General features: G+C 34.8%; 1 protein-coding gene across 4 annotated transcripts in view; it reads left to right on the top strand.

Annotated features, from left to right (window-relative positions):
* The window catches only part of SYK (spleen associated tyrosine kinase), a 156132-nt gene that overhangs the window by 127246 nt on the left and 5832 nt on the right, over window positions 1-23054 (top strand). For all 4 annotated transcript variants that reach the window (XM_074203878.1, XM_074203877.1, XM_074203876.1 and 1 more), the window contains one exon: window positions 2445-2557. In XM_074203878.1, coding sequence (XP_074059979.1) covers window positions 2445-2557 — 113 coding nt within the window. The remainder of the gene's footprint in view (window positions 1-2444; window positions 2558-23054) is intronic.

Below are 23054 nucleotides of genomic sequence, written 5' to 3'. Positions count from 1 at the left end.
GTCTGCTAAACAGTTATAACTTATTTCTCCATTCAGCCTTAGAAATATACAAAAATGGTCATACTTTTCAATTTCCTGGTAAAGAACTCTGAAATTCTTTTATTACTATTTTTATCTGATCTTGTTAGGCTTTATTCCTCTCTAATCTATTCATTATTCATACCATGTAATCTCTCATCCTTCAGTACTTCACCTGATCAGTACTCCTGTTCTGACAACACTCTCATTGCTTCAGAACTTGACCCCCCTAGTGAGCCTGATTAAATATACCCTAGTCTTTACTCGCAAAAACTTTTACTCCTCTGTCTTGTCATGCCCTGACAAAACTCATGCCTTCACAAATTTTAACCCTAGATTGTTTCTACTTCTACCTTCATTCTTATTCAAATATCAGTTATTAGAAAATGATGAAGTCATACAATTATGATAACAGCATCCACCAAATTTATATTAACCAAGCTCAACAGGACTTTCATTTTGAAAGTTCAACTCTTTTACTCTTCCCTAATTAATTCTCTAGCCTACTGCCCATCCTGGACTGTTTCAAATACTCTAATCTTTCTTCAAACTTTTTATAGTATCTCCTTAGTTACTTTACTGAAGAAATCAAGACCATTCACCAAGAGTTCCCTCTTCTCCCCCTCCTCCTTATATTACTTTTCCTTGACAACACTCACACCATTTTATCCTTTGCTAGAGTCTCTAGTAAAAAACCTCTTTCTTTTAACAAAGCCAACTGATCTAAGACCTTCCCTACTTTGACATCAGTATTATATCTCTCTGTTCCCAATAATGTCTACTATATAATTTTCAGTCTCACTGAAACAGGTTACTTCCCTACTATCTAGGAACTATAGATTTTTCTTACTGCCTTCAATTCACTCATCTCTCATTTTTAAAAAACACTAATTATCCCTGATAATTATTCTATATTCTCTTTCTTTCAGTCAAACTCCTTAAAAAAAAATTCCACATTCTGTGTCTCCTTTAATCTTCCTTTCCTCTCTTTCTTTAGGTTACTACAGTTTGACATTTAACAACTTCCTCATTCAATTGAGACAGTCTTGATTGACAGATCTAGAGACCTTTTCTCAATCATTATCTTTCATAATCTCTCTGAAGCCTTTAATAAATGTTGACCACACTTACTTTGCTCTGTCTTTTCCTATCACTGTGCTCATCTGGATATTCTCTTAGCTGTCTGACTGCCCCTTCTCAGTCTCCTTGGCTGATGCTTCATCCACATCATGTCCACTAACTTTGGTTTTTGTTGAAGACTCCATCCTAGACTGTCTTCACTCTGTTCTTTGCTACACATGGGCATCTCATCAGGATATTGGTTCAATTACTAAGCCTACCTAGCCCTTCCAAGTTTCAGTCCCATAAAACAAAGTGTCCATTGAACATTTTGAATTGGATGTATCAGTCATCTTAAACTCAAAATGTCCAAAACAGAACTTATGATCCCTATTTCAAAATCCATACCTCTCCTAAAATTTCTTTTCACAGTTGCATTCACCACCATCTTTCTAATGACTTTGGTTTCTAAAATTGTGTTATCCTTAACTCCTCCCCCTAAATATACAATCAATCACTAATCTTGTTATCTCCATATCTCTCCCATATGCCTCTTTTACCACAATAGTTTAAACCTTTATCACCTCTTGTCTGCACTGTTATCTCTCATTAGGTATTCCCATCTCTATCCTCTTAAACATCTGAAACAAAACATTCAAAATCATTTCCCTAAATTGGCAGTCACATCACTTGCTCTAGTTAATAAAATTCCTATTACCTCTAGGACCATATATAAACTCTTATGTTTGACATTTTAATTTTTCTAAAATTAGGCTCCTTCTTCCCTTTCACATTAAACTTCTTTAACCATTCTGTAAAACAAAATATTTACCAACTTGCTGTTTTGCACACCTCTTATCAGTATGACTTTGCACTAGATGTACTTCATCTCTGGAATGCACTCCTTCCTTATCTCTACTTCTGAGAATACCAGATTTCTTTCAAGATTCTTTCAAGATTTCCTCTATAGAAAGCCTTTTTCTGACAAAAGCTGGCACCAATACTTCCCCTCTCCCCAAATCTCATTCATTTATTTCATATATTTTATGGAAATAATATACTCTCTATTAATTGAAGAGTAGGGTCTGTTTCACTTCTGCATTTGTATCATCATTACTTAGCTCAGTATCTCACATGTGATTAATACATGATTAAGACAATTAGATTGATTAATCTGGTATTTAAATCATTTAATACATTACTGCTACAATGATTTCAGAAGATAATAGGGCCAATTAGTTTCTTTCCATGATTAGGGCCATAGTCATCAAATAAATAGGTAAATTATGGTGCTTTAAGACCCTTAAAGGTTTTAGGAATTCAAATAATCTAATTTATTATCTCAAATGCCTTTCACCTTTTTTTAGGGAATGAAAGGAAGTGAAGTTTCAGCAATGCTAGAAAAAGGAGAGCGAATGGAGTGTCCTGCAGGATGTCCAAGTGAAATTTATGATCTAATGAAACTATGTTGGACATACGAGTGAGTACAAAATGTTTCCCTTCTGATTTATCAAATTGCTAGGTAGATCTCTGGTTTTCATATATATTACATTTATGAAATAGGTATGTATGCCAAATGTGTTGTCTAAATGCTGCTCACAAGTATGTGTCATGGATATTTCTGTCTTAGATATCTATCTTAGAAACTGGTCAACCACTCCCTAAGAGAGATTGCTTTGAGAGAAGAAGAGTCATTGCTGAACATCTGTTCATCTCCTTGCCTGTGTCCAAGACAAATGCCACTCATTTTAATGCTATTCTAAGAATACAAGTCTGAGTAAAAAGTAGCTTCCCTTGTCACTAACTCTTAGTTTAAATTCATTAGTTTAATCCTTTCCCCATCAGCTACTGGCTATCACAAATAGAAAATAGTCAGAAAATGAAATCGAAATTGGAGATATTCTGTAGATTATTAGAATATACCAAAGTGCACATACAATTGAATGAACTCTTTAGTTCATTTAGAGTGAGATAAAATTTCTGTTAAATAAAGAGAGAATCTCTGATCTCAGTCAAAGGAAATTCGCACCCTGAAGTCTTTAATTGAAAATCACGACCATCTTGCTTCTTATTTAACTATTTCTCTGTCTCTGCCTCTCTGTGTGTGTATCTCCCCCTCTCATCTTTTTCCTGCAGTTGTCTCTTCCTGAAAAAAGTCTCTCTTACTGAAAAATTCTCTCATCAACTCCACCTCTTATTCAGGTCTTCAGTGTCATGCTAAATTCCTACCTTGTTATACATATACTCCATATATATTTAGCTATAGATAATCAATATGGGCATAGAAATAAGTGAATGCATACATATACAAACAGAAATAGAGGTACTATGGGGTAACAGGGCATTTACTGGTATACTAGAAAGGCTATTGGGTCTGAAGTTAGGAAGTTCTGAATACTGAATTAAAATTGTTCACATCCAAAGAAAATAAGAAAATAAAGAAAATCAGTTTAAGTAGAAGTAGTTTCAGCAAAAAGACTTACAAAGATGGGAAAAAATAAACCAAATCACAATGACTACTTAAAGTGATCTAACAGTAGTATATTAATGTCAACTATGTCCTCTGAGGCATTCTGACCACATCTCACTTTGGTGGTCTCAGGGAAGAAGCAAGAACAGGAGGAAGGGCACAATAGAAATGAGCTATCACAAAGAAAAGTTAGTAATAAGAACCGAATATTTTTAGTGTATATAGCATGGAAAAATCATCAGAATAAATGATAAAGATAAGCAGAATCTAGTTGAGAAGAAAAAATGAATATTCAGGGGGGAAAAGCAATCTCGGTGGGCATGTTTCATTTTTTAAATTAATTCAGAATTCCCTGAGGCAGAAAAAAGTATCAAAGCAAATTCTGCAAGGTACCCAAGGAACAAAGAAAGAATTCCAAAAAATGTTCCTTAATTAATCAGAAAAACAAGTTAATTATGTGTAAATAGAGTGGGGGAAGTAGAAATTAAAATCCTTAAAGAAAAAAAATCATACTGAAAATGAAAGTTTTAGAGCAAAACAAGAGAATCTTTTCATATCAGTAGATTTTTCTGAAAAAGAGAATGACAAGATAAGAACATTAAAATTTAGAGGAAAAAGAAGAGTAATGAAAAGAACATTTAAAAGTTTGGAAGAGGGGTGGCTAGGTGGCGTAGTGGATAAAGCACTGGCCCTGGAGTGAGGAGTACCTGGGTTCAAATCCGGCCTCAGACACTTAACCTAGCTGTGTGCTGTTTGCCTTACAAAAAAACCTAAAAAAAAAGTTTGGAAGAATAAATGAGAGTTCTACAAAACAAGACTCCTACCCATGAAAATGCAATCCTTGATCTTTCAGAAATATTTCATAAAGAAATGTGTGGGGAATTTAAACCCTAATCCAAAATGACTACTCAGAGTCCTCTCAAAGTGGCAGCAAATAGTTAAAATTTAATTAGGTTCTAGCAAGAAGCGGGGCAGTTCCTAACTCTCTATGAGAGAGAGAGAGCAGGAAAAGTCAAATTATAGAAGCTGAAGCAGGGTTAAAAAACCACACAAACCACAACCCATTTCCCCTCCTCTTTTCTGCCGACCCTTACAACAATTGGTCAAACTTGATGGTCCGAAGAGAAGGGAGGTGTTATTTAAGCTTTCCCGGGAGGGTCTGGCTTTGTTTACATCTTATAAGGTTAGGGTAACATAATTTTTCTAGCTGGAGATCTGGGTTCTCACGCTCACTTTATTCTTGAGAAATAGAAACTGAGGCCTATGGCTTAGACTAATTTAGCACTATGTTTCTGAAAAATCAGCACTTTTGCCTCTCACAATCCCTTCTCTTTTTATTATATTCTCTGCTGACTTTTCACCCATTCTATCTCCTGTTCTGCTTGAATTTTGTAATAACTCCGCACAATGCTGTTCAATTTCTTCATCTACACTATCTCGGCTCACAAGAGTCCAACCTTCTCTCTTTAACATCAGCATTCCGTCTTGATCTTCAGCCAAAAGTATTTGAGGGAGGATTTTATGAACTATACTAGTACCCAACTGTATCATGCATGGTATACAGGCAGGGAGGATTATCAAGACTCCTAATACTAGAAGTCCGTACCATACTAATTGATGCCACCAGCTCCCTCCCAACCAAGCCCACCATGAAGTATTAAAGTGAGAGTTTCAAGTCTGGACATGGACATGGGTTATTTTTCTAATTTCTGTGGTGATCTTCTTCACCAGTTTTCCATTGTCATCAATTTTCATACAACAAGTGGACAAATTCAATTTTCCACAAACACCCCCTTCCTCAGACAACAGATAATCTAACACTAATCTGTGTTGTAGTATAGCTTCCCTAGTTTGGGTGATCTCATCTGCCAATAAGTCCAGTGCCTTTGCCATTCGATTAGTTATAATTTCCACCGCAGCCTGAAGTCTAATGATTCTATTTCACATAAAAATTGGTGTCCTGTATCCCCAACTCCCATCTTGTTCTCATGTAGCAGGGCCACACTCCTTAATTATCCTTTGTGGGGGCCAGACATTCCCCCAACCATTAGCATCTCCAGTTATCATTAGAGAAGTATCTATACTCCGTTTCTGGTTTCCTATGTCATCATATAATCGAACACCTAAAGAACTTCTTATTTGATCTGGGAGGAAAAAGAACTTAAGTCTAATTAATCCTATATAACAGATCCCTGTTCAGTTTAGTGGGAGGTGTACATAGGCTGTTTGCCCACATACCCAATAATGTCCTTTTAGAGCTGGATTCTTTTTCTGGAAAATCTTGGTCTGATTATATTCTGTTACAGAGTAATACTGCGTATCCTGATCCCCTAGAGGGCCTCCGTCACACCTCATCTGTCCATCATTTTTGTATTGGCATTTCCACAATTGTGGCCCTTCCTCCCAGCCACATCTCTCAACACAAGGTTCTTCACCTCTATTTCAGGCACTCCAAAAAATAATAAAGAACCCTTCCCATCCATTGTCATTTACCCATCTCCAACTTTGGAGATGAGTAATCAGGGGACCATTGTTTTGATTATACTTTTTACATTCTGCTATGGATAGGCCACCTTTACATCTTCCCACTCCACTGAGTATATATTGGCAATGATTCTCATCCATTTTGCCAGTATGACATCTAACCCAGGTGCCATCATTACACTTACATGGGTGCTATCCCAAGGGCCTGGTACCTACTGCAATCTGGCACTAATTGTATATTGTCAACCTTAGCAGAGAAAGTCCACCTGCAACTACTTTGTCCTAAGTCAAGTCCCTTCCCAGTTTGGTTAAGGCAATATCTCCCTGTCATGCATTCTGCCAGTGGCCATTGGTATTCTTCCTTCTCATTCCAAAATCCAGTTCCACTATGTACTAAGGACTTTTTACTCAATAACCAAACAGGTTCAAGTGGAACCACGTGCTCAATCCTTGAGCCCCCCCCCCCAAATCCACCAGTTAGTTACATTGAAAATATCAGCAGTGGTTTGAATTAAGTTCTGAAAAGTGTTTTCCTCTTCAAAGGAGTCTAAAACTGAGGCCTGATATAACAGTAGGCTCAAATTTAAGAGGGACACTCTCAGAACATGATATCTAAGGCACATTTCTGCAGGATTGTAGTCTTAACCATAGCCTAGAAAGCGAAGGGGGCCAACCCCAGGGAATGACACTGTAATTGCACACAGGAATGGGTCCCACATGGAAATCCCATATGTTATATACAATTATACCAGCTAGGAAGCAAAGGAGTGATAGCAAAATTATAACAAAGGGAAGAATACCAAGTATCCTCCACCTCCTGGGTGAGGTATTGGAGAGTCCATTAGTCCTATACTGCTTAAAATGCAGTTTCAATTCATTCATGGGTTCAGAGTCCACAATCCATTCTTTTGGTGGATTCACAAATCTTTTTACTCTGGTACGGTGGGTCCAACCTCGCTCCTGGGTCTGCACAGCAATGTAGGATCCCATTGTTCAATTGGGCCAAGAAATGGGTGGCCATACAACATCTCATAAGGAGATAACGCGATGTCCCGTCTAGGCTTTGTCCTGATCCTTAACAATGCAAGAGGCAGGCATTTGGTCCAAGGTAATTGTGTCTCAAGAGACAACTTTGTTAACTGTCTCTTAATTTCCTGAATCATTCTTTCCACCTTGCCAGAGGAGGGTGGATGCCAGGGAGTATGTAGTTCCCAGAAAATTTCCAAGGCTTGAGCCAGGAGGTAAAGTGTGTCCCTTGATCTGAATCAATCCTGTCTACCATACCATACTGGGGAATTACTTGTTCTAGCAGAATTTTGCTGACCATGGGGGCAGTTGCCCTTGAAAGAGGGAAGGCCTCTACCCAGGAGGTCAAATGGTCTACTATGACCAACAAGTATTTGAGGTGGCCAACAGGAGGCAGCTCAGTAAAATCCATCTGTATGCTCTGAAAGGGTCGAATTCCCAGAGGCCTTCCCCTGCCATCATTCGGTGTTGGGCAGCCCTATATGTCCTTTGACAAATGAGACACCCATCTACCAATTGCCTGGCTATTGTATGGAGGCCAGGAGATACGTACTTGGCTAAGACCACATCACACAGATTCTGGACTCCCTAATGACTGCCTTGATGTAAAGTCTGCAAGACTTGCCTCATACTTGCTTTGTTCAACGCTTCCTGTCCATCAGACAAATGCCAAGGGCCCCCTCATTGGACGCCGTAGCCCCCAAGTCCAACATTTTCTACTTTTTCTTATCGGTAAAGGTTAGTGGAGAGGTACATGAAGGAATCTTTGGTATTAATAATAACATACCTTTCAGTCCTCCAAGCTTTCAGTCCCCAGCTCTCTGAGCTGTCTCATCAGCAAGGTGGTTGCCCCTAGCTTCAAATGAGTTCCCTGACTGATGTCCTTTGACATGTACTACTGCAATAACAGGGGTATGTTATGACTCCAATACCAGCATCAAACAGGGGGTTTAAGCAAATTATTTAAAACTTCTCTTGGGGCAGCTAGGTGGCGCAGTGGATAAAGCACTGGCCCTGGAGTCAAGAGTACCTGTTCAAATCTGGCCTCAGATACTTAATAATTGCCTAGCTGTGTGGCCTTGGGCAAGCCACTTAACCCCACTGCTATGCAAAAAACAAAAAAGCCTAAAAAAACGACAGTATAATGTAAGAAGTTGATTCATATTTTACAATGAAAATTGAATTTTCTTTTAAGTGAATCCCACTGCATTGTACAGAGGATTGCCTCCTAGGGAACGGAGAAGTTAAGGACTTGGGTAGTCCATTCCTGGGTCAAGAGTTAAGAAAGGAATGGGAAAGACTTCAAATTTTCCCCTTTGGGGACTTTTGGATGATGGTATAGAAGAGGGACAAATCATAGAGTGTAAGTTCAATACAGTCAGAAGGAAGGGGATCATTAATAGCATTATAAATTTTGCAGAGGCAGGAGGGCCTTGAAATAAACACTTCTGGGTAAAGTTAGAAAATTCAGAGTATTAGTTTCTTCAGGATAGAGTTGTATTTTTAATATTAACTTTCAGTTTCAGGGAGGAAATGGTTGGATCCCCAGAATTATAGATTTAAAGTTATAAAGCCTCACAGAAGCCATCTAGTTCATTCTCTTCATTTTGAACAAGAAGATTAGGTGACTTACCCATGCTCATTCATAGTTAACACCAGAGGAACTATATGAAATCATTTACTCTGGAATGTTCTTTGCTGCCTACACACATGATTTTGGCAGATTTAAAGGTAGAATGTACAGATGGCATTAAGAGGAGGTAAGCCACAAAGGGAAAGAATCACAAGAAAGGACAGAATCATCACACTTCTACCTAAGCAAGGGTTTTAGGTATTCTCCAACTGTAATACTCTGTTATGTTCCTGTTAGACTAGCTGCTCAGGATGTGCTAGGTTCCTGCTGGCTAGTCTATCCTTACCCAGGGGAACGTTGAGAAGGTGGGAGACAAGGATGACAAGTTCTCCAAGTTCTCCTAGTTCTCCTAGATCTCCAAGTACTCCATTTATTTTCCAAAATACAAGTGCTTAAATATCCTCCTCAGTCCCTGGTCCACTCCCACTCCCATCAACCAATAAAAAAAAAAGGTTCTGGTGCTCCAGACATGAGGTGATGAAAGTTTACAGCACTCCCACACACAAGAGTCCCTTACAACACTCCACTGAAAATTAACCTCCCTGAGACTAGATTCTAGAGAATAATATAATGGGAAAAGGAATATAAGAAATTTGTGAATATAGCAAATATTTGGAGAGAATCAATCTCATTGAGTGTAATTTGGGGAGGAGACCAAGATAGAGAAACAGAAATGGAAGCCAAGATGGAGGTAAGGGGTTAGAGAATTTCAGGCTAGGAGAAAAATTAGTGAAAATGTAGAGGTGGAAGATGGAATGTCCTATATAAGTCAAGAACACTAAGTATTGTTAACTACAACAGTTATTGTGGCAAATCCTTTACAATGATTAAATTTCTTTAAGTGATGATACTCAGTCATTGTCTTTATTCATTTTACATTTATCCAATCTGAATTGTAATGCAAGTAGTGCATTTTAGTTGTTATTCTATCTTTTGCTTTAATTAATCATCTGATTATACTCAGCCATTTGATGTTATATCTGTTAGTAATTATTTGTTTCCTATCTGCTGTTACAGTCAATATCATTTTTATAATTTTTGCTTAATAATTTGTATTTTCTTGAGAAAAGAAGTAACTTACATTTATTTACTGATATAACAGATTATTTTTGCACAGTACTCTCTTTACTACAACTTTGAAATGATTGCAAGTATTATCATATTTCCATTTTATAAGAAGCAAAATTTATAAGTAAATTAGGTTTTGAGAGGCAAACTGACTTGCTTATCATTATAGAATTAAAAAAATAGCAAAAAATAGGATCTGAACCAGTGTCATCTGTCTCCAAAATCATCATGGTATACTGTCTCTCAATAGTAATGATTTGTATAGTAAGTTGGAGCTTTACATTACTCCATAAACCTCTGGCCTTTCATTCTTGATCCAAAACTATATTTTGCAGCATTATACTTTTGACTTTACAAAAAATAGTAAATATAATATAACAAATAGAAGATTGAACTTACACTCAGGAAAACTTGGGTCTTTTCTACTGTTAACATACCAATTTTGTGACTTGGATTTATCACTCATCCTGTCAGTGAACATGCAATTTTTTGAAATGTCAAGTTGTCAGTTTATATCATTTTTACAGTGAGCAATTTCCAAAACTATGAAACTAAGTATTTTGGATTTCATAGCTATATTTACATTGATATTACTGAGGATTATGTTACTTCTTTTTTTCCTGCTCATGTAAGTTTTTTTTAACTGAGAGCATGCCTGTTCATCATTTCCCATAACAGAATAGCTTTTCATCTCAATCACATAATAAATAAAATGTTCAGCAATTTTCCAATCAATGGGCATCCCCTCAGTCTCTAGATGTCTGCCACCAGAAAAGAACTAGATAAATATCTTTATACATATAAGTTCTTTTCTTCCCATATTTCATCACATCTGGAATATAGTCCTAGCAGTGGTACTGCTAGGCCAAAGGATAGGCATGGTTTTATAGCCCTGAGGAGGGACAGGTTGAAAGAAGAGAGACAGTAGAATAAATGGGGGTGGGGAGAACAGGATAGAGGGAAATATAGTTAGCAGTAGTAAATGTGGGAAACAAGTTTCTCTATGTCATTTCTTGACTTTTCTCTTAAGGGACCTCTCAAAATTTCCTATAATCTCAAGTTCTTAATTCTCTGAGAGATATAAAGATCAAAGGCTTTTGAAAACAATTTTGGAGTTGCTGAATGATTAATTTCAAAGGTCTCAAATCCAAAGAATAGGGGAAATAGCATTTTTTTCATGTTCAAAATGTTATCAATTGTTTCACTTTTCCTTTAAAACTCTGCAACAGACAGCATAGATGGCCAGAGTACTAGCTTAATGTTTGCAATATTTTCACAATTTTCTCTTATACACTGGAACTGGTTCTAATTATTGCTCCACTGATCTGATAAATTTGGTAATATTGAAACCAGAGCCCAGTTGACACCAGTAACTTTTTTGGAAAGTTTCAAGATTACTTTGCTTTGTATTGCAGATTTGTGTAATTTTTATTACTAAATCCTGCAAGCCCAAGCTCAAAGTTTATAAAGATATTTTTCTTAGATGTCCTTCATAGAATGCATGTGATACCATGATCCAAGATAGCAATGGAGCACACATTCTCAGTCTTCACTGTCACTTCTAATACTATGAGTCTAGGTGGAACAAATTCATAAAAAATTAATGATAAAGTCATGATTACAGCTTTCATGGTCTGGAGAAACCTCTTTCTCTGGGCCTGTTTTCCCAATTCTAGTCCTATGGATCATTTATTTTGGATCCTTTATATTTCATACAATCTGCATGTGATCTTCTTCTCCATAATTATAATAGAAAGTAGTTCTAGGATTCTGTTTTGTTTTGTCTTTTTCCCTTGATAGTAGCTCATTAGTAATAAGGGTCGTTTGGTCACTTGGATAAAATTTTCATGTCGGCAACTTTCAAGTTTCAAGTGACTGTCCATCTGCAATACAAATTTAATATCATTTTTTCTTTCCATTGAATTATATGGCCAAATTCAGTAAATATTGTCAGTCATTAGTCCAGGATAATAGAACCACTTGAATTTTTATAGACATTCCTGATATATAAATTCAGAGTTTCTTTGCCTTAGTGCCCAGGGACTTAATACCTTAATGGCCTCTATGACTGTCCATCAAACAATTCATTTTGTCTCTGTCAGATGCCTGACAACTCTTTCAGCTACACCCTCAGCTCAGACCTCTACTGATAAAAAGATCTTTATAGTGAAAGCAAGGATCCTTTTTTTTCAAAAGTTCCTATGTTGATAAAGAAAGAGTATATGAATGAATTGGCATGCAACTGAAAATAAAACTTAACAAAGAACAAATTAAAAAACCTTATTTATTACTATTTTCTTATACTAATAAATTAAACTAGCAACTGGTTTTATGGGAAAAACAATAAAATAGAAAAACCATTGGTTTATTTGATTTTTTAAAAAAGAAACCAAATTACTAATATCAGCAATGAAATGGTTGAATGTACGAATGATGGTGAAATTAAAACAATATAAAGAGTTATTTTAACCAATTATTTACTGTAAAGCTGACAAAGTCAAATATGTAAATGTCTACAGAAATATAAACTGCCAAGATTAACAAAAGTGGAAATAGAAACTTAAATAATCCTATCTGAGGGAAAGAGATTAAATTGGCCATCAGTGATATCCCTAAGAAAAACTCCTCAGGACCCAATACATTTCAAGTGTATACAAACATTTAAGGAATAATTAAATTCAGTATTCTATAAACTATCTGAAAAAAAGTAGAAAAAGGAGTAATGCCAAATTCATTTTATTACACAAAACATGTTTTGATAGATAAAGGGAGAAAAAAATAGACCAATTTTCTTAATGAATATCAATACAGGGATGGCTAGGTGATGCCAGCTCTGGAGTCAGGAGTACCTGAGTTCAAATCCGACCTCAGACACTTAATAATTGCCTAGCTGTGTGACTTTGGGCAAGTCACTTAACCCCCATTTCCCTGCAGAAAAAAATGAATATCAATGCAAAAGTTTTAAATAAAATATAAGCACAGAGAGATTACAATATATTTCAAAGATCATACAATATTAGATGTGATTTATACTAGGAATATAAGTGTGTTTCAGTATAAGAAAAACAATCAGTATAATTGACCATATCAATAAGAATAACAAGAAAAGTCATTCGATTATATCATATGATTACATCAATAGAGGTAAAGGCCTTTAATGAAATACAACATTCATTCCTACTCCAACACTAGAAAGCATAGGAATGAATGGAGTCTTTTTAAATTATAAGTAGAGGCAGCCAGGTGGTGCAATGGATAGAGCACTGGCCCCTGGAGTCACGAGGACCTGGGTCTTCCTGTGACACTTAGTAGTTACCCAGCTGTGTAACCTTGGGCAATAAAGCCCATGGCCTTGCAAGCTAAAAAAAAAAGTTATAAATAGTATGTATCTAAAACAAAGAGCAAATATTATCTGTAATGGGGGTATACTTGTAGCCTTTCCATTAAGGTCAGGAATGAAATAAGGATTTTCATTTTCCTTTTTTTTTAATTAGGTTTTTTTTTTGGTAAGGCAATGGGGTAAGTGGCTTGCCCAAGGCCACACGGCTAGGTAATTATTAAGTGTCTGAGGCTGGATTTCAACTCAGGTACTCCTGACTCCAGGGCTGGTTGCTCTATCCACTGTGCCACCTAGCCACCCTCAGGGATTTTCATTTTCACCAGTATTTTTCAGTATTGTTCTAGTAATGTTAAGGTTGACAATGAGTCAAGAAAAAGAAATTGAAGGACAAAAATAAACAATGAGGAAAAAAATCTGTCACTCTTTGCAAATAACAATAGTATAAATTTAATAAATTTAAAAACTAGATAAGCAATTCACGTCTTTAGCATAATCATAGGAAATAAAATAAATTCACATAAATCATCAGCATTTCAATATAATACTAACCAAACTGAGCAGGAAGAGGAAGAAAAAAGAAATTTTAATCAAAATACTGGAAGACAATATTGGAGTCTACTCCAAGTCTATTCCAACATTGGAGTCTACTTGCCAAGACAAACTCAGGAATTATATGAACACAGTTATAAATCACTTGTCACACAAATAAAGGCAGATATAAATAATTGGAGTAATATTGCCCATGCATAGGCTAAGCAATATGATAAAAATGAAACTTTTACCCAAATTATTATACTTATTCAGTACCATACCAATGAAACTACCAAAAAATGTTTTATAGAGCTAGCAAAAATAGTAAACAGAATTCATTTGGAAGAATGAAACATGAAGAATATTAATAGAATCAATAAAAAGTTGTAAAGGAAGGTAATCTAGCAGTTCCAGATATCAAGTCATATTTCAAAGTAGTTATCATCAAATCAGTTTAATACAGTGAAGAAATAGAGTGTTGATTAGTGGAATAAATTTGGTATGGAATATATGGTAATAAATGACCATTCTAATTTTGGACTAAAGTTCAAACTTTTGTACTCCAAAGATGCAAATTTTTACAAAAATCCTGGGAAAATACAAAGTCAGTTTGTAGAAACTAGGTATAGACCAACATTCCCACAGATCAAAATAGATAGTTTAAATATAAAGGGTAATATCAGGTGGCTAGGTGGCACAGTGGATAAGAGCACCAGCCCTGGAGTCAGGAGTACCTGAGTTCAATCCAGACTCAGACACTTAATAATTACCTAGCCGTGTGGCCTTGGGCAAGCCACTTAACCCCGTTTGTCTTGCAAAAACCTAAAAAAAATAAAAAATAAAGGGTAATATCATAAGTAAACTAGGGGAGCTTGGAAAAATGTGCCTGTCAGATCTATTAAGTAAGGAAAGAGTTATGGTCACTAAGAGATAGAGGTGATTATAGAAATTAAGATATAATTTTGATTACATGAAAAAGTATTTGCACAAACAAACCTAATGTAGGCAAAATTAGAAAACAAGAAACTTGTGGAGGGGCAGCCTCATTTCTCAATAAATAGGGAACTGAACCAGATATGTTTTTTTTTAAAAAATCAACCTATTCACCAGGTAATAATTGTTCACTTTTCAGAAGACAAAATCAAAGCCATCAGTATTCATGTGAAGAAATGCTGTAGTGATCAGAGAAATACAAATTAAAATAACTGAAATATGATCTCACAACTGATCCATTGGTCAACATGACAGAAAAAGAAAATGACAAATGCTGGAGCAGATGAGGAAAAATTGGGACACTAATGTTCTGTTGGAGTTCTGAACTAGTTCAATCATTCTAGAGAACAATTTAAATCTATACCCAAAGGGCTGTAAAACTTATTCCTTTGACCCAGTAATACCACTGGTAGGTCTATATCACAAAGAAACAAAAGGAAAAAGGAAAGGACCCTTTTGTTCAAAAATATTTATAGCAGAATAAATAAGTAAATGCAATAGAATGTACAATAGAGTGGAAAAGTATTGGAAATTGAGGGAATGCCCATTAATTGGGAAATGGTTGACTAAGTTGTGGTGGAATGCTCTTGTGCTATAAGAAAGATGAGCAGGAATATTTTAGAAAACCTAGGAAGATTTATTCCTACAAAGTGAAATGAGCAGAACCACAAAAACATTATGCACAGTAAAGTGAGAATGATCAGCTATGAAAAAACTATGCAGCTATTCAGATCAATACAACGAGCCAAGATAATTCCAAAGATCCCATGATGAAAAATTCTATCCACTTCCAGAGAGAGAATTGATGAACTCTGCATATAGATTGAATCATGTTTTGCTATCTTCATTAGTATTTCATTTTGTGTGCTTTTTTCTTTACAACATGACTAATCTAGAAATAGGGTTTACATGATCTCATTATGTATAATCAAAAATAGAGTTGTTTGCCTTCTTAAGGATAGGGCATATTGTGGAAAGGAAAGCATTGGGAATGAAAATAGTTTTACATTATTATTTTAAAAAATTATAAAAGTAATTGGAAAAGTTAGAAAAACAAATAAAACAAAACAGAAACTTCCTATCTTGGTCTTGCTATTTATTACTACTTGTCAAATGCAAGAAATTGAACCCCTGCATTGATTTTCCATATGTCTCATGCCTTAGACACAGTTTAGTTATCTTTCTTTGATGTAAAGGACCCAGCTTTTTTTTTCATTTACAGCACTATATTCTAGAATTGCTCCACAATGACAATCAAAATATGAAAATGAATGAATATCAGTGATGATAAGCTATTGACAAATGGTCACAGTAAGCAAATAGAAAAATTGTTTGTCCTTAATTATTATTTTTTTTTAGTTTTTGTAAGGCAATGGGATTAAGTGGCTTGCCTAAGGCCACACGGCTAGGTAGTTATTAAGTGTCTGAGGCCAGATTTTAACTCAGGTACTCCTGACTCCAAGGCCAGTGATCTATCCACTGCACCACCTAACTGCCCCCTGTCCTTCATTTTCAAAGAAGACCACAACTTCAGGGAGGTGATGCCATGACAAGCATGTGAATTGTATTTGAGTGAGGGGGTGCTGTGCTAAGTCTCCCTTTCTCCTCCAGAGCCATCTGGCTCCAGATATATATCAGGGCAACTGGTGATGACCCTGAATGCAAGGCAGTCAGAGAGTGACTTTCCCAGGGTTACACAGCTAGTAAGTGGCAAATGTCTGAGACCAGATTTGAACTCTCATCTTCCTGAATCCAAGGACAGTGCTCTATCCACTACATTGCCTAGCTGCCCTGAGTAAGTAGGTTTTCGAATCCAACCTCAGACACTTATTAACTGTGTGACCTTGGGCAAGACACAAAACCCTGATTGCCTTACATTCAGGACCATCTTCAGTTGACCTGATTCATATCAGGCCATTGGATCCAGATGGCTCTGGAGGAGAAAGGGAGACTTAGCACAGCACCCCCTCACTCAAACCCTATTCATGTGCTTGTCATGGCATCCCCTTCCTGTTGTTGGGGTCTTCTTTGAGAATGAAGGACAAATATTATCATTATTATTACATAGTAAGCAAATATACAAATTATCAATAGTGACAACAAAAGGTACCCTGATAGCTTAATGTGAATTTATCATAGTTAGAAGAATAGATAAGTAAATGAAAGAGAAGTGTGCAATAGAGTGGACACAATAGAGGCAACTAAACAAAGATACTAGAAATTTTAAAAAATGCAAAATGAGAAAAACCAAATAATAGAAAGTTTTAATAATAAAAATCAACCTGACAAATTCAGTGAGCAAAAAATAGATAGTAATAGTATATTTTTAAAGGAACTTAGCCAAAATTATAAAATTCAACAATTAAAAAGTTAAAATAATAAAATTTAACAGGCAATTCTTTATTAGAATAGTAACATTGATGAGTTAAATTCATCTTTCATTTCAGTGCATCAAAGGGAAAATGAAATAATATAAGGGCATGAAATGAACATGTAGTAAATTCAAAATTAAAATTTCATATTATAATTATTCTCCAATAGTAGTAGTAATTCTGGAAAATCCTGCTCAAAATAAGTAAGAACCAAGAAAGTAAATTTTAAACTTTAAACCAGAGGAAAAAAAGTTTTTTAAAAATTGAAAAAAGGGGCAGCTAGGTGGCATAGTAGATAGAGTACTGGCCCTGGAGTCAGGAGGACCTGAGTTCAAATCTGGCCTCAGACACTTAATAATTGCCTAGCTGTTTGGCCTTGGGCAAGTCACTTAACCTCAAATGCCTTAAATAAATAAAATTTTTCAAAAATTGAAAAAAGACATCCTGAGATGGTTTATAAATAGCTGTAATAGGAGTTGTGTGTTTGAATAGTAGAGCATAACTAGTACCTCCTATAGAATCCTCTACCCCTGTATGGGTAGATGTCCTTCACAGCTCCACCCTTTAAACTCACTTGTAGGCTTCACTTTTCCCTTAGTTTTTGCTCTCAATATATCACTTAGGAGAAAGATTTCTGTAAATTTTCCAGAGTGGGAAGAGAAAGTTGTATTTATTTAGAACTTTCACTTCTCATTACAAATACCTAACTCAGAAAACATTGTAGACTCATTTGTGTCACAGATTGAAATTCATTTACCATCTGTACCCAGAGAAAAAACTGTGGAGTTTGAATGAAGACCAAGGACAATCAACTTTAATTTAGGAATAACACCTGATATCTTATTGTCTGATCTTGCTATCTTTTATACTTCATGTTTCTTCCTTAAGGATATAATTTCTCTCTCATCACATTCAGTTTGGATCAATGTATACCATGGAAACAATGTAAAGACTGGCAAATTGACTTCTGGGGGGGGGAAGTAAGATTAGGGGAAAAATTGTAAAACTCAAAAATAAATAAAATCTTAAAAAAAAGAAATTCATTTACCTTTTCCTCTGATTTTAGGGGCTTTAAAAGTAAATATTAATCATCTTTTTGTTGTTGTTGTTGTTCACTGGATCTCCTAATCAGTGGAAAAATCACTACAAATTAGAAAGAGAATCTTTTTTTCTTGTGACTGTGTCTCATTAAGCCTGTTTCTTGAACACTCTTTGTTTCTGACTTTCTTAATGTGATCATTGCTTCCCTCTCAGCATAAATCATATAAATATAGACAATTTGTTTAACATTTATTTTACCATAACTTTAGCTTAGTTCCAAGTTTAAGAGTCTAAATTCCTAGAAATATTAAAGTCTTCAAAGAAACAGATAAAAACAGATTTGAAATTCATACATTACTCAGGAAGAAGGTGAGAGAAGAGTACCTTGGCAAACAAGGACATCCATGGCTGTTTTGTCATGGCTTCAGTGTCTCATTACAGTTGGAGGCAACAGCAATAGGAGCTATATTTGGGAAGTATAGGCCCTGGACCTACTCCCAACAGGGATTCATTTCCTTAATAGTCATTTGTTAGTTCTTGCCATTCAGTAACTCATTTGGTTACTCTGAGGAACCTACTATTTAAGGCTATTTGGATGGAAAGGTAGTGACAAAAGTCTGAAACAGCACCAGTGCCCTAAAACACTACTGCAACTATGTCCTTTCTTTGAATCTCTTCCTTGTGGTTGCCATTCTGCGAACCTCACTTCTACCCTTTAAGAGCAAAAGGTTTAAACTTTTTTGTGTAAATATTCTTTTGGAATTTTATGAAGCCTATAAATGCCTTCACAGAATAAAGTTTTTAAATTCATTTACAAGAGACCCTAATTCTATTGAAATGTATTGATTAATACATACAAACACAAACATGCTTTTGGATTGCAGGTTATGAATATGTCTTTGAGGGGGCGGCTAGGTGGTGCAGTGGATAGAACACTGGTCCTGGAGTCAGGAGCCTGAGTTCAAATCTAACCTCAGACACTTAATAATTACCTAGGCAAACCACTTAACTCCACTGCCTTGCAAAACCTAAAAAAAAAAAAAAAGAATATATCTTTGAGCATATCTTAACCTCTCTCACCTCTTGAAGACATCTACTCTCTCTCTCTCTCAATCCTTCAAAATAAAAGAAGAGAAGAACTTTCTTTTCTTGTGATTTGCAGTCTCCAGTGGTTCCTGGATCAGAAAACATATTTGCTATTTCTGTCCCAATATGAAGGCATCCATTTCAACTGTATTCCAATTCTTTTGAGATTATGGGGGCTATACCTAAAAATATGCTTATAAATGTTTAACAACTAGTTGCCTAAAAGAAAAAAAAAACATACTTTTAAGCTTAAACTCCATTATTCACATTTTCTCCATTCCTGCTAGGCAGTGAACAAAACAAAAAATAAATCTCTGATTCTAGTGTTTATCAATTTCTGAAGTACAGATACTCACAGTCAAAATGTAACAAATACTTTTTGAGACCTGGTAAGAGTCAGTTCTAGTAATCCATTCATTGACTATACCTATTATAAAAACTCTAAAAGAATGTTCCAAAAAGTGGGATTTGCTAATGTCAGTCTTCCTAAACATTCAAACTCCTATCCTTTTTGCCACGGGTGTTAGAGCAACATTCAAGTAAGAAAACTTTCTTAAAAATCATCACATATTTTTTATTAGGTAATTAGTTTATTTATGCCTGTCTTAAATTAAATTTTGCTTTTTTTCCAGTTCATTGATAAGAATCAAGAAAACCTTTGTTACAAGCATAGTCAAGCAAAACAAATTTCCATGTCTCGCTCTCTTTCTCCAAAAAGCTTAGTCTCTTTCTATCAGGATGTGGGTGGTATGTTTCATCCTCTGGAACTGTGGTTAGTTATTGTTTTAATCAGAATTCTTAAATCTTTTAAAGTTATTTGTCTATAGCATTTTTATTTTTATATAAGATGTCCTCCTGGTTCTGCTCACTTCACTCTAAATCAGTTAAATTTAGACTTTTAAGTTTTCCCTTCATTATTTTCTTTTTTTTCTTCATCATTTCTTATACTACAAAATTGTTTCTTTAAATTTATATTTCGTGTCTTATTCAACTTTTCTTCAATTGTTACCTCCTCAGTTTCTACCTGTTTGCTACTAAGAAAGTTGGAGTTACAAATACTTACATTTATATCGGTCTTTTCCCCCTTTCTTTGATTTCTTTAGTGTTTAGACATAATAATTTAATGATTGTTGGATCACAAATCCACATTGCTTTTCTTGGATCACTTCAGAATTTTGTAACTCCATCATCAATGCACAATCACTCAAAGATTTGTCATTTTTCTTTTTTTTTGGTGTGAGATATAATTTCAAAAAAATATTTAATTTGCATTTAATTTGAATATCTAATTGTTAAGTCATTTTGAAATTTTTCACATGACTATTGGTAGCTTGAATTTCTCAACTTGCAAAATTATAACCTTTCATGACTTATCAGTTAAATAATAACTCCTATTATTATTATAAAGCTTAATTAGTTTAGTTCTCTAGAAATTTGAGGAAATTTTCATTTGCCCATTTTTCTTGTAATTTTAGATGCATTAGTCTTATTTGTTCAAAACCTCTTAAGTGTCATGTAATTAAAATTGTTCATTTTACCTTTTGAGATCCTTTCTATCTATTATTTGGTATTGAGTAGTAACTCCCTTTAGAAGATCTGATAAGGTAATTTCCTTGTATGGTATCACCCATTATATGCAAGTTATATACTTGCTTGTAGTTTTTATTAATATAATATATATTTCTACCAGATAGCCTACCAGTTTTCTGAGCATATTTTTTTAAATAATGACTTTAGACCAATAGTTAGAATTTTTGTCTTATCAAATATTAGGTTATTATTTGCTTTTATATGTTGCATACCTAATCTAGTCTACTGATCAACTTTTCTATATGTCAGCCAGATAAAGAACCAGGCCTAGAGTTAGGAAAAACAAGTTCAAATACTGTCTCAAATGCCAATTAGCTTTGTGAGGTTGGGAAAGTCACTTAAACCTGTTTGCCTCAGTTTCTCTATCTGTAAAATGATTTGGAGAAGGAAATGGTAAACCACTACAGTATCTTTGCCAAGAAAACTCCAAAGGGGGGTCATGGAGAGCTGGACACAATCAGATATAACAATAATAGCATAGTCTGAAATCTAGTATTTCTAATTCTTTATCACCTTAAAAAATTATTTCTCTTGAAATTCTTGAGCTTTTATCTTGATTATATGATTATTTTTTCTAACTTTACAAAGTTTCCTTTGTTAATTTGATTGGCATGGCTCTGAATAATTAATTTTTATCATGCAGTCTCAATATTCACATGAGCAATAAATATTTTTACAATCATTAGGATGTTTTTAGTTGAAGTCATAGAGTTCCTGTATGTATTCTTGCAAATAGACTCCCAAGTATTCTATATTTTTTGTAGTTACCTTAAATGGAATTTCTCTTTCTATATCTTCCTTATTAATTTTTTTAGTAGTATAAAGAAAAGTTGGAGTTTTAAATGAGATTTTATTTATTTTATATCTTACAACTTTGTTGAAGTTGTTAAATAGCTTCTTTTGGTTCAATAAAAAAAGTTACTATTTTACTCCACCTTTGCTTCTGCTTATTGCTTCGATTTCTTTTTCTTGTCATCAATATAGCTAGAATTACTAGCTTGAATAGTTGTGATAATCAGCATCCATGCTTTATCCTTGATGTTTTTGGAATGGTACTAATTTATTCCCATTATAGATAATCCCAGTTCTTGGTTTTAGGTAGATACTGCTTAACATGTTAAGTTTATTTTATTAATAGACTTGTTTATTACTCATTTAAAACTTTTTTCTGTGGACATAATTGTGAGATTTTTGAGTGTCTTGTTATTAAAATGGTCTTTTATGTTAATAATTTTTCTAATATTGAACCATTCCTGAAATTCTGTTAAAAAAAATCAAGGAGGGGCGGCTAGGTGGTACAGTGGATAGAGCACCGACCCTGGAGTCAGGAGTACTTGAGTTCAAATCCATCCTCAAATACTTAATAATTACCTAGATGTGTGGCCTTGGGCAAGATTGCCTTGAAAAACAAAAAACAAAAAAAAATCAATCAAGGCATAACCCTTGATTCTCTCCTTGCTAATATCATATGTAAAAAATTTTAATCAATATTCATTAAGTAGAAAGTAGTTGTCTATGGTATAGAGGAAATAACACTGAGTTTAGAATCAAATAACCTGACTTTGATGTGATCTTAAGGAAGTCATTTGATCTCTCTGGAACTCCTATTGCCTTATCACTAACTGGTTGAATCATAGAATCCTTCTAATCCTACATACTTTGATACTGTAAGTATGATTAAAAGAAGGAAAAAAAGCAGGATCATTAAAATTGCTTGATTTCAGATACTTGACACTAGGCTGTGTGATCTTGGGGAAATCACTTAACCCTGATTGCCTCACATCCAGGGCCATCTCTAGTCCTCCTAATTCATTTCTGGTCACTTGGATTCAGATGATTCCAGAGGAGAAAGTGAGATTGGTAACTTAGCCCAGCACCCTTTCACCCAAATCCAATTTACTTGCTTGTCTTGGCTTCAGCCTTCTTCAAGAATGAAGGAAAATGTTTAACATGTTAGCATATATATTATTACCTATATCAGATTGCTTGCTACCCTGAGAAGGACATGGAGGAAAGAGAGGGAAAAAAATTTGAAATTAAATATCTTACAAAAATGAATGTTTAACACTAACTTTACATGTAATTGAAAAAGTTAAATTCTAGTTAAAAAACAAATGTATATGTATATAGGTACATATTTATTGTAGTTTAAAGATATAAATTCTATCCCTTTGATCAAATTGATCTTACCTGCTTTAAAAAATGTACGCATAGAGGCACATACTAATATATCAGCATCCTGAAGTTTTTTTCTCCTAGAATCAAGCCTAATATTCCTATGTAGAAACCTAAGGGAAATTGGTAACTTTCTAAAGCAAATGTTCTATTGTCCGTTTATCAAAG

The sequence above is a fragment of the Macrotis lagotis genome, chromosome X, assembly GCF_037893015.1.
Source record: "Macrotis lagotis isolate mMagLag1 chromosome X, bilby.v1.9.chrom.fasta, whole genome shotgun sequence".
NCBI classification, from domain to species: Eukaryota; Metazoa; Chordata; class Mammalia; order Peramelemorphia; family Peramelidae; genus Macrotis; species Macrotis lagotis.
This window is presented reverse-complemented; position numbering and strand designations above follow the sequence as displayed.